The 13,021-nt window shown below is 52.7% G+C and overlaps 1 protein-coding gene across 2 annotated transcripts in view; it reads left to right on the top strand.

Moving 5' to 3' along the window:
- The window catches only part of LMF1 (lipase maturation factor 1), a 186,872-nt gene extending 186,150 nt beyond the window's left edge, over positions 1-722 (top strand). For both annotated transcript variants that reach the window (XM_044452589.1, XM_044452590.1), the window contains exon 9: positions 470-722. In XM_044452589.1, the coding sequence (XP_044308524.1) occupies positions 470-644 (175 nt within the window). In that variant the 3' untranslated portion in view covers positions 645-722. The remainder of the gene's footprint in view (positions 1-469) is intronic.
- The last annotated feature ends 12,299 nt before the right edge of the window (positions 723-13,021 follow it).

The following is a 13,021-nucleotide window of genomic DNA, read 5'->3' as shown; positions in this document are numbered from 1 at the left end:
CAGGGGCCACAATCCTTAACTCGCTTTGTAGAAATCCCATGGAACATTTGGGGCTTACTTCTGAGGAATGTGCTTTCAAAGCAGTGGTTGTAATTTTCATCTGAATGTTTTACTGGGTCCCATTAAACTTCAGTATGATTTTATATAGTCTCTTTTCCCCGCACAACCACCTGTAATGAGGTTAGACTGAGGCAGAGTAACTTGACCAAGGCCCAACCTGCCAAAATTTGTGTCTGAGTAGCCTTTGAGCCTGGTTCTGCCTGTACCCTCCATCCCAGCCTGTCTTGATTGGATTGCAGCCCCTCTTGAGTGCTTAGGAGAGGCAGTGTGACCCAGATAACTTTCCACCAGCCTGTTCTAAAAGATAACAAGCTTCTTTATCCAGATAATTAACACATGTGTTATTCCTTTTCTGAATTTGTGTTTGTGTTCTACTTTGGTTTCATCCTGATTCTTTTTTCCCTTTTAGGTGGATCCGCGGAGAGCACTTCAGGTACAAATTTAGCAGACCCGGAGGGACACATGCCAAAGATGGGAAGTGGTGGATTAGGAAGAGGATTGGGCCATATTTCCCACCAGTCAATCTTGAGGGCCTGAGGAAGTTTTTTGAGGCTCGACGGTGGCCCCACCCAGCGCTGAACTGACAAGTGGAAGGGGACCGCCTCACCTTTGGCGGTCCTTTCCAAGCCTCTTTAATTTTCAGCAGTTTACAATAAAGTACATGAGACGACATAAACATCTGAACTTCTATACGTTCTATTTTGGAAGTTGGCTTCTGTGTAATACAAATGGTAGGCACGTCCATTTCTGCATTTATATCCCACTTGATTAGCCCTGGAGTAGACATTCAAAAGGAGCCCATGAAGTGGATACTCATACGCTTGCTGGCATTGTGGAACGCCTGCACATTGGATTCAGTTTCAGCAGAACTTGCAGAATTCCAGTGGCGGATGGGGCAAAAGGCAGCATGGCCAGGACAGAAAGACCAAAAGCTCCGCCCACTTTTGCTTAAAGAACATGCTGCCAGTAAGCAAGCATTGTTGCTAGTCGTCACGTCCAACCCATTGCGACCCCCTGGACAACACTCCTCCAGGCCTTCCTGTCCTCCACCGTCCCCCAGAGTCCACTTAAGCTCATGCCAACTGCTTCAGGGACTCCATCCAGCCACCTCCTCCTCTGCCGCCCCCTCCTTCTTTAGTAAGCACTGGGGAAGAGGCATTTCAAGACATTTCAGCCCCTCCTGAATGGGAGGAGGACGGCCCCAAATCCAAGACACCAAGTGATAGAGGGCAGGGAGCTGGGGAAGGGGGCTTAGGATCACGGAGTACATGCAGTGTGCACAAAACAAGTTACCACTATTCACGTCACAGGAGTCTTATTGTAACGTGCCACAAGATGCATTTTTGGTACATACTGTATTTTTCCGTCTATATGATGCCCCAATGTATAGGATGCCCCCCACTTTTCTTACTGATCTCCAAGAAAGTGCGCAAGCCTCCCCCCCCGAGCGCGCCTGCGATCACGCCCGCCTCCCCCCGCCACCCCGAGTGTGCCCGCAACAGATTCTCCCCCCAGTGCATCTGCGGTTCTCTCAGCCCCCCATGGAGACGCCCCTCCATTTTTAGGTAAGTATTTTAAAGAAACAGTATTGTCTTATACACAGAAAAATACAGTACCTTATTTTTAGGCTTATCTTGGAAAGCTAAATGGGGCAGCTTTTTGAGGATTTCCCTTATTTTGAAAGGTACTATATGAGGCGAAAGCAATTTCAAGAAGTTTTGTGTGTGTGCATACACACACACACACACACAGTCACCCAATTGCAGATGTTTTTAGTTGATTAATTACTGGCATTTTAACTAATTATGTTCAAATATAATTGCATATTGTCAAAACCTGAGAGCAGGCACCTTGTCTGAGAAACTACATGAAGTCACTTTTCTACTAATAAAGCAGCCAAACTAGATTCTTAGCACAGAAGGCCATTCATATCTGTCTGTTTCACCCCTACTGGGAAAAGAATGCTTCAAAATAGTTATACATGAGTGTGACCCATGCTGTTTGGCACTCACTTCGTATTTTCAATATTTAGAAAATAATAAAGCAGACTTTATTCCAGTTGTAGGCAATTAGCAAGTCTGGCGGACAGGCAGAAGAACTGGTAGCAGGGGGCTTCCAGGTGAGGATTGGGGGGCACCTGGCCACATTCGCGGGTTTTGCGGGGGGGCTTCTCCCCCGCCCTCCTCCTGTGCTTTCCCCCGCTTCTTCCATCGCCTTTGCACGCGGAGAGGCCGCGAAGGGCGGCCGTCGCTGCGGCGGGGGGCGCCAGCCGCGGCCCCCGGTGCGTGGCGGGCGCGGGAAGAGCCCGGCGAGCTTCCCGTCCCGCGCCTGCTCTTGCCTGGCGGCTGCCAGCCGCCTTGCGGGGGCCTCTTGGCCAGGGCGCCGCGCGTGCTCGGGGGAAGAGCCCGCGCCCCCCCGCACCCCCCCGCACGCACGCGAGCCCCGTGCCGCCGTGGGATCGCCCCGCCAGGCGGAAGGCCCGGCTCTGCAAGGGCCAGCGAAGCCGTGGCGGGGCTCCCCCCGCCTCCGGCCTGCGCGAAACGGCGCGACGGACCACCGAAGGCGCGGTGCGGCTGAAGCAGCGGCTGCGGCTCTCGCAGGGACGAACCAGCGCACGAGCCACTCCCGCAGGGGTGGCCCCCGCCCCGCCCCGCCCCGCCCCGCCTGGACTAGCCGCCACCCCCGGTGCTGCGGAGCGAACGGATGCGGAGCGGTCCGTCTCCCGCGACACGCCGCGGCCTCGAGGCGTCACCGGAAGGAGCCACCGGCAGCCGCGCCGAGCTGCAGAGCAGGCTTCACGTGGCCATCCATTCCCACGGGATGCTGTGAGACGCTCGCAGGCGTTCCCACGCCAAGAACGAGACCTCGTCCTACTAGGCGTGAACACAGTTCTGGTGAAAAGGAAACAGTGCCCTGACCTTCAACCGGAGTCGAAGGTGGCATTTTCGGGATGGGAGACTTCCGTGTTGTGCATACATGATCCGGAGGCAACAGGCTGGGTCCCCCAGAAACCTTGGCTGTGAACCTGGTAGAGGCTTAAGGGGCGAAGGGATTGCCTGTGGTGCTCCTGATTTCTTCAAGGAATAGGTTCATCATAAGGCACTGAATGGTTCTGGCTTTGGAAAGGGCGACTTTTATTCTGCTTATGCATTTCTGGCACAAACAACCCCCAGACGGTGGAACACAGACACTTGGGCTTGGTGACAGGAGCTGAGGGAGTTATTTTGGTTTTGAGGAAATAACTGGTTTTGCACTCATTTCCTTGAAGCTCCGCCTGGAAATGTGGTATCCCCTTCTTGGAGGGACGTGTCTGGCTGGCCCTTCACACTCACAGCGCACAGGTGTTTCAGTGGCTTCGGCTCATATAGCGAGAGGTGGGCCTTCTTCAGATACTGCCTGCCTCTCTGGTCTCTGGTTCCCTTTAATAAGCCTCTTCCTTGACCAGTCCCCCAAAATGCATTGTGCAAGATGAGGAGAAGCCTTGAGATTTGCATTATTTCTGCAGCCTACGAGATCCTGTCGCTTTTCCTTTGGCACCTGGCGCCCGGGCAGGGGCGACACAGTCTGCTTGGAGAAAGGGATGCAGGGCTGGAGGAAGGACTCAAAGGGATGCAGGGCTGGGGGCACCGTGACCCCTGCAGGCTCTTGGAAGCACAGCCAGGCCAGCAGAGGCAGGGCCCTGCGAAGGGCACATGGACCAGCAGGGGCCCATGGAAGCCCTGCCCACCTTCCCCGCTGCCCTGCCCTGTTCCGCTCCCTGCCCTGTACTGGTGAGGAAGAGGAGCAGCGAGAGAGGGATTCGCTGCCCGGGCAAGCGGTGACAGTCCCCAGTAGGACGGTTTTAAAAGGGGCTCAGACGGATTCCTGAGGGAGGTGGCTCTCTGTGGCTCCCAGTCGTGCTGGCTCAGCGCTCCCTCCTTCCCCAGGGGAAGGCCTGTGGGCAGCTGGGTCGTCCCCACATGTGCAGAGTGCTGGACTGCATGGACCCTGGGTCTGGTCCCACAGGACTGTTCTTGTGTCCTTACGCCGGCCACCTCACTGGCTCTGCCAAACAAGCGAGTGAGACGGGGTCTCATTGAAGGAGGAACCCCAGGCCCAAGGACCTTGGCATACCTGCACAGCTGGTGCTGCAGGAAGCCCCAGGTGGAAGAGCCACTGCAGAAGCCCAAGTCCTGCTGGTGGAGCCAGTGACGCCCTCTAAGGCAGCATACGCAGAACTCAACTCCTTCAAACACAGTCCCCCCACCCCAACCTTTATGGTCCTGCTTGTGGAAGATTCCAAGTGGGCCACTCAGTGATTCTGGAATGATGGCGCAGAGGTGGGAAGGGCCTGCAGAAACCACAAGCCCCCCCCCCCATGCCTGCCCCATCGGGAGCTCTGACCCAGTGCCCTTCTCAAGACAGGATCTGGGGAACAAGCCACCTTGGCTCACGTTCCAACTTGGACCGGTGCTCTCCAACCAACGGACACAGTGCCGGCACCCAGCATTCATGAGCTCTTCACTGCTTGGGCTTTCTGAAGGCAGTCTCCTCTGTGGAGCAGCGGATAAAACGACCAGCCCCCGAATGTTCCCCTGGCCTTGGACGGGGGGGCAACAAGCTTGCCTGGCATGGCCGGCAAGCAAGGAGCAGAAACAAGGAATTAGCAGCAGATAATCTCATCATGAGTGTCTTGTAGCAGCTGGTAATGGTGTTTTGGTGTTTATCAAACAGCATGTGGTGCAAAGTTACCACACACACACACACACACACACACACACACACACACACACACACACACAGAGTTACTTGGGTAGAAACAAAGGAGAGCCAGCGTAGTGCTGTGGTTAAAGTGTTGGACTGAAGATCCACGTTCTAGTCACCACTCAGCCATGCGCCTTTGGAGCCATGGACTTTGGGCCCATTGCTGACCCTCCGCCTCATCCACTTCACAGGGTTCTGCTGAAGATAAGTTTGAGAGGAGGAGGAGGGTTATGCAAGTCACTTTGAGTTCTTTGAAGGAAGAAAGGTGGGTTCTAAATAAAATCAATGAATTATATAAATAAATTTAGTGGATCTGTCAGAAATTCATAGAGTGATTTAATTTAATGCCAGAATATGACCAGCCCAATGTACCATAAGTATTGCAAGTTAGATTTTATCTGGTCAGAATATAAGAACCCAAGTGCTTGGCCAAGGTTATGGGCTGGATGAGGGCCAATAAACTGAAGCTCAATCCAGACAAGACGGAGGTCCTGTTGGTTGGCGGATCAGGCTTCGGAGAGGGTGGATTTGACCTGGCCCTGAATGGGGTTGCACTCCCTCTTAGGGACAAGGTCCGTAGCTTGGGAGTGCTCCTCGACCCGGAGCTGTCGTTGGAAGCTCAGGGGACAGCGGTGGCGAGGAGCGCTTTCCTTCAGCTTCGGCTGATTAATCAGCTGCGCCCCTACCTGGAGTACGACTGCCTGGCGACGGTGACACATGCGCTGGTGACTTCCCGCCTTGACTTCTGTAACGCGCTCTACGTGGGGCTACCCTTGAAGACGGTCTGGATACTTCAATTGGTTCAAAATAGAGCTGCCAGGCTGCTGACGGGGACGGGGCATTATGTTCACATGACTCCAGTCCTCCGACAGCTTCACTGGCTTCCCATTGAAGTCCGGGCCCAATTCAAGGTGTTGGTTATGACCTATAAAGCCCTAAACGGCTTGGGACCTGGTTACCTGAAGGAGCGCTTATGTCCATATATGCCCGACCGCCCCTTGAGATCTGTGGGAGAGGCCCTTCTCCGGGAACCCTCCGTGAAAGAAATTAGGAGGGTATGTACTCGGAAGAGGGCTTTCTCTGCGGTGGCGCCCAATCTATGGAATGCGCTCCCCAGAGAGGTCCGCCTGGCGCCGTCGTTATTTGTTTTTCGGTGCCAGGTGAAGACCTTTTTATTTAAACGTCATTTTAATTGTTAACAATATTTACTTAGTTATCTGGCCAGGGCGACTTCTTTTCTTTTATAACTTTTCTTTTATAATTTCTTTTATATCGTTCATATTTTTTATTTATTTTATATTATTAATTTTAATTTTATATTGTTATTTTTGTATTGTATTTTATTGTGTTGTAAGCCGCCCCGAGGCTTCGGCAAGGGGCGGCATAGAAATGTTCTAATAATAATAATAATAATAATAATAATAATAATAATAATATGTTAAATATAGCAAAGGGTGATCACACCCATGATGAAAGTTTCTGAGATTAAAAGCAGGTCATTGAAATGGGGCACAGCACTTATGGAAACAAGAACAACAATACATAGGAACAAGAAAAAGAGAAAGGAGACCCTGACCAGTGTTTTTCAGTCCAAATATAAATCTGAGCGTAAGTATTATCATCATTTTTTTAAGTTACATGTTTTATGTGCATTTGCACATATAAATAGCACATTCAAATTTATTTAGATTTTTGTCCTTTTGTTTCTTTTGTCATTTATTTGTTTGTTTGTTTGCAGGGAGGGTGATGCCACCTTAGAGTTCCTAAGTTTTCTTTGTTTCAGCAGCCTAGTTTAGAACACCACTAAAAACTGTCTTTTCAGTTGTTCTTGCTAAATTATTATGTGTCAGAAAACTTTGGCTGATCTATCAATGCATCTGGGCCTAAGATACACACACACACCTTTATAACATACACATTTGATATATGTTGATATATTTGCTGAGTGCAGCCATAAACATTTTCAATAGCATTTGGGAAATGCAGTCACTGGAAAAAAGCATACAGAATATGTATATATTACCGTGCTTGAATATATTTCCCACATGGCTTTCCATTTCCATGAAAATCCATCTGTTAGTTCATAACTGTTTCAAGAATTAGCCCGTCTCAACAATCCCATTGTGAGATGTCAAGGTTTTCTAATGCATGCTAACATTTATTATGTGTCGCTCTGGTGCGGAGCCTGGCCTCTTGCCCTGCCCCATTAGTTCCCTGCCAGTCAACCGTAGCCTAATAGATCAATGAGGAAGGCCATGACTGGGTGGCAGCCAGTGGCCATGCTAGGCTTAGGGTTCCCTTTCTCTCGGGTGAAGGCAGAGGCATCAGAGAAGACTAAACTGGACTAACAGCATGTCTGATTTCTGCAATTTGACCCACAGATTCCACAGTAGGCCAAGCTGTTCTGTGTCTTGTGGATGCTGTGGAATTTCAGATCATTTTTCCGTTCCAAAATATACACAATTTTTGTCATTGCTGGAATTTACTACAGTTCACACACCACAGAAGTAGAAACAATGCCATTATTGTCAACATACTCAAATATTTACAAGATACTGCTGAGAGAAAATAGCTCGTCTCTGGCCATGTGGGCTGTAACCACCCACCCGTCCAGAAAGAGGAAGTCCTGCAGGGAGTTGGAGGATGTTTGCCTGTCCCCCGACTCGGCAGTGCGTGAGAGTGCGCCTAGTGAGCTCTGGCCGGACGGGAGTCCAAGCAGCAACCTCTGAGCCATGCAGCTGCGCCAGATCCGGCCAAGTTTTGAGAATATCCAGAAGCCCTAAGAGCACTGCATTCTTTGATGGCAGAGCGAGTATCTCCATATCTTAGGGTGTGCAAATAAACAAACAGGTAATAAAAGAGGGCAACCAGAAGAGTGCGAGGACTTCAAAGAACCCCAGAGCGGGCATCAGGTGTGTCTGCCTGGGCAGGCAAATCGCCAGAAGGGCCCCCTTCCTAGTAGCCACACTCCTGGGCTTCGGCCGAAGATCATGGGCATGGCAGGCCTCTGTGGGAATCCCCCATCCTTCCGCTGCCCTGCTCCTCAGCCATGCAGAGCTTCACGGCTTGAGGCCTATACTCTGAGCTGAGTGTGGAAACAGACCCGGGACCATGTCACGGGTGGTGGGCAGGTGGCACTGGGGAGGCGCCTGCCTTTGTTCTGGCTCGTGCCCCACACCTCGCCTGCAGCCCAGCGCCTCGATCTGTGGCAGCGGGCACCAGCGAATGCGTGGCGACTCCCTCGCAGGCAGATGGGCTCATGGTTGCCTCTGAAGGAAGCACCACCAGAGCACGTTGCCCCCCTGGCCTCGCTGCTTCGGGGAATTCGTGGCTCGTACGACGATGCTTAACTCCTTCTGCACTGTGCTCGTGAGGGAAGGACATCATTTCTGCCGGTAGGTGGGCCCTCTCTTGGTCTTGCTGAGAAAAAAACAACTGCCCCTCAGGGCTAAAACAAGTTAGACGGCTCTGGGTAAGGGCTGCGCACGGCTGTTGCCTGTTTTTAATCCCTTGTCTGGTCCAGACGCCCACCCGGTTCTGTGCTTTTGCCCCTTAATGAGACAGCGTGCCATAGAGGTGGCAATGGATGCCTCCCCACCCCCAGCTGCATGCAGAACACACAACTGGGCAAGCAGTTGAGTGAAATTTATCATATAAAACAGCAAATATTCTCTGTGCAGTCCATCCGTGGAGCATTAGTGTATTGCAACTGTGCATTTGTGGATGTGATGTGGGTTCTTCTAACGCACAGGTCCTCAAACTACAGCCCAGGGGCCAGATCCAGCCCGCCATGCCCATTTATCCGGCCCGCCTCAGAGGTTTTGAACTTGCTGCGCCTGTGCCCGCACCAGTCGCTGCCCGCCTTGCCATGCACCTGTGCGGCGAGGCATGCGCAGAGATCGCTTTGGACTCGCACAGAGAAAACGATCTCCGAGTGCGCGAGCCACTGCCAAGCCACGCGCACCTGCGGCTGCTTCACCTCGCCTCGCTGCGCACGTGCTCCCCACCCCCTCACCGGCCCATGGCCACCCCCGGCACCTTTCAGCTGGACCCCTGCTGAAAAAGTTTGAGGACCCCTGTTCTAACGTGTGTCTGCTGTGCTTGGTAGGATCTGAGGAAGAGAGGTTGCAACTGAAGGGGCATGTGCGATGGGGGGCAGTAACTCCTGATTGCAAATAATTTCCTTTCCCTTATGTCACTTCTATGCATCCTGATAGACCAGCTCCCTGGTGGTTTACAAAGATTAAAACTTGGCAAAACCAGATATGTACCGTGTTTCCCCGAAAATAAGACACTCTTTTTTTTTTTGGCTCACAAAAACACACTAGGTCTTATTTTTGGGGTAGGTCTTATATTTTAGCAAGTACCAAAAATAGTACTAGGTCTTAATTTTGGGGTAGGTTTTATTTTCAGGGAAACACGGTACAAATGCATAAATAGACAACTCAGGCAGACAGGCACATATATCTGAAACCAATGTTAAGCAACCAACAAGGAAAATTCAAGACCTGATTAAAACATTGTGTGCTGCCAAATACTTGGGAGAAGAAACATAGAAACATAGAAAACAGAGCAAGTCAGAAGGGACCTCCTAGGCCATCTGGTCTGACCTCTGGCACCAGCCGGCTCCGCTCACGACATGCCCACCATGTGGACGTCCAGCCTATCCTTGAACACCCACACCAATGGAGCCTCAACGACCTCCCATGGAAGCCCATTCCACACCCTCAGGATCCTGTCAGGAAGTACTTCCTAGCATCCAAAGGGAACCTGGGCTCCCTGAGCTTTCCTCCGTTGGAGCGCGTCCTGCCTTCCTCTGCAGGGGAGAACAGGTCTCTACCCATCTCCATGTGACACCCCCTCACATACCTGCATGTCACCAACATATCCCCTCGGAGTTTCCTCTTCTTCAGGCTGAAGAGACCCAGTTCCCTCAGCCTCGCCTCATATCGCTTCCCCTGCAAACCGGCCACCAACCTTGTGGCCCTGCGCTGCACTGACTCCAACCTGGCTATATCCTTCCTGTAATGAGGCGCCCAAAACTGAACACAATACTCCAGTTGCGGGCGCACTAGAGTCGTGCAGAGTGGTAGTAATACCTCTCTTGATCTAGAAGCCACACTTCTGGCTATGCAACCAAGGGTGGCGTTTGCCCTCTTGACCACTGCGTCACACTGCTGGCTCATGTTCAGCTTGCAGTCAACCAGCACCCCGAGGTCCCTTTCACAAGTGCTGCTCTCCAGCCACTTATCACCTAACCTGTACTTATGACAGCTATTCCTATGCTTTCAGTCAGTCAACCATGCCCTAAACTCCTCAGTTTCTCCACCAGGATATCATGGGGCACTTTGTCAAAGGCCTTGCTGAAATCCAGGTATACCACATCCACTGCATCCCCTCCATCTAGCCATCGCAAAACCTTGTCATAGAATTCCACAAGGTTTGTCTGGCAGGACCTGTTTTTGCGGAAGCCGTGTTGTGTGGCTGTCAGCCTCCCTTCCCTATCTAGCATCACTAGATCTCTCTCTATTATGAGCCTTTCCATTGTTTTTCCTACAATGGACGTAAGGCTAACCGGTCTATAATTCCCCATGTCCTTTCTACTACCCTTTTTGAAAATTGGGACCACTGATGCCACCCTCCAGTCCTCTGGAACTTCACCCGTTCTCCATGAGGCCTCAAAAATGGAGGCCAGCGGGCATGAGAGAACCCCTGCCAACTCTCTAAGTACTCTCGGGTGTAACCTGTCAGGGCCTGATGCCTTTGTAATGTCCAATGCCCTGAGGAGCCCCTCGACTTCAAGGGGGGTGACTCTAATCTGTGCCCCTAAGTCCCCAGCCTCATCTAATCTCCTATGCGGATCTCCCCCGTCTGGCTTTGGGGAGAACACAGAGGCAAAATAGTCATTTAGCATCTGTGCCTGTTCCCTCATACCAGTCACTGGATCTCCTTCCTCCTTATTTAGTGGTCCCACCAATTGTCTCCCCTTCCTCTTCCTATTCACATGCTGAAAGAAGCCCTTTTTATTGCTCTTGATATTCTTGGCAAGTCTCAGCTCATAATCAGCCTTAGCCTTGTGAAGAATCCTTCTGGGACAGGCCTCCTCCCCCCGGTATACCCTTTTGTCTATTTGCCCCAGTACCCATTTCCTGGGGAGGTTCCTCTTTCGTCTAATCACTCTAACCACCTCCTTTCGCATCCATGGCAGGGCTCTCCTCCACCTCCCCACCTTACTAGCTAGAGGTATTGTCAAGGCTTGCGCCTCCAAAACCTCCCTTCTGAGTGCTATCCACCCCTCCTCAACTCGCTTGCCTTCCAATAACATATCCCAGGAGACTTTCCCCAGTCTGGCCTTCAGTTGGCCAGAGTTGGCCCTCTTGAAGTCCCAGCTTCTAGTGCTCGACCTGCTGCATGTCCCCAGTCCCCTGATCTCAAAGCAAAGGATGCAGTGATCACTCGCATCCAGAGCTCCCCTAATCTGTACTTCATCTATCAGCTTCTCCCTATTGGTCAAGACCAAGTCCAGGATGTTTCCCCCCCTCGTCCCCTCTCCAACCCTCTGTGTGAAAAACCCTCCCTCAATAGCTTCTAGGAAGCGACGTGACCTGGCTGTCACCGCTGAGTGCATCTCCCAAGTAATATCTTGGAGATTGAAATCTCCCATAATTACTGTGTCTCTTCCCTGAGATATCCTTAGAATCTGGCCTGTCAGGACATCATCCAGGGTCTCAAGTCGACCTGGAGGGCGATAACATACCCCCATTGTCAGGTCTCTTTCCCTGTCAAAACCCCTAAGTTTCACCCAGACTGCCTCTACCGAATCCCCATCTGTGCTGCATCCTATCTCACTGCATCCTGTCCCTTCCCTGACGTATAAAGCCACGCCCCCCACCTCTCTTTCCCTTCCTGTCCTTTCTAAACACGTGATACCCTTCTATGTTCACATTCCAGACTTGCCTTTCATCCCACCAAGTGTCTGTGATTCCCACCAGATCATACCCTCATATTCCCAGGAGAGCTTCAAGCTCTTCCTGCTTATGACCCATGCTCCTAGCATTGGTGTGCATGCACCTCAGCTCCTTCCAACCGCTTCCTTTCCTTGGAGTTCCCAGCCTCCTCCTTCCTCCCTGCCTCCCTGATACCTGGCCCCTCTCTGTAGGAGTCCTGTCAGTCCCTGCAGTACCTCTAAAACCCTGCTCCCAGAGCCCTGATCCTCCCCACACACTTTTCCAGTGCAGACACGTTTCTGGGGGGCCTGAACCCCCCCCCCCCGGCTCAGTTTAAAGTCTTCCGGACGAAGCTCGCTAGAGCATCTCCAAAGGACCTTTTCCCCATCCTCGTGAGGTGCAACCCGTCCCTTGCCAGAAGTCCATTGGCAAGAAACCGGGTGCCATGGTCAAGGAACCTGAAGCATTCCTTCTGGCACCACACCCCAAGCCAGTCTTTCACCTCGGAGGCCCTCCTGTCCCTTCCTGGCCCAAATCCCTGGACCAGTAAGATCGACGAGAAGGCCACTTGGGCCTTCAGCTCCCTGAGTTTCTTCCCCAAGGCCTCGAAGTCCCTGGTGGTCCCAACCACACCCTGCCTGGCCACATCGTTTGTGCCCACATGGATCACCAGGAGCTGCTGGCGACCCCCGGAGCGAACAAGACGCTCCACTCTGTCCTTCACATGCTGGATGCGTGAGCCTGGCAGGCAGCAAACCTCCCTTGTCTCCAGGTTGGGGCGGCACACTGCCGCCTCAGTGCCCCTCAGCAGGGAGTCCCCGACAACAATGACCCGGCGCCGTACCTTCCCGGTGCTGGTGGGCAGCGGTGCCCTGGCCCTCGCCTCTCCTGCAGCGGCCCCCTTGCCGCCTGACGTCCCAGGCTGGGGGTCCTGCTGGTCCCCCGAGGCCTCTTCAGCCCCAGCTTCCCCAAGTGAAGAGAACCTGTTTCCCAGCTCCAGATTGGTGCCAGGAGAAGGAGGAGGCCGTGCTGGCCTCCCCCTCCTGTGGGTGACATACCTCCATGTCTCCGCAGCTCCTCCTCCCGTGGCCTCTCCCTCTACCCTCTGTCCAGAGGGGGGCTGCTCCAGGGGGGGGGGCCTGGAGAGCTCTCTCGGCCCTCAGGCCCCTCACCTCCTCTTCGAGCGGGGCCACCGTCTTGCACCGAGGGCAAGTGTATCCCTGCCTCTCCTGGGGGAGAAGGGCGAACATGTCGCAGCTCTCGCAGCGGAC

Source organism: Varanus komodoensis, unplaced genomic scaffold (genome assembly GCF_004798865.1).
Source record: "Varanus komodoensis strain SLA01 unplaced genomic scaffold, ASM479886v1 scaffold73, whole genome shotgun sequence".
Classification (NCBI taxonomy): Eukaryota; Metazoa; Chordata; class Lepidosauria; order Squamata; family Varanidae; genus Varanus; species Varanus komodoensis.
This window is presented reverse-complemented; position numbering and strand designations above follow the sequence as displayed.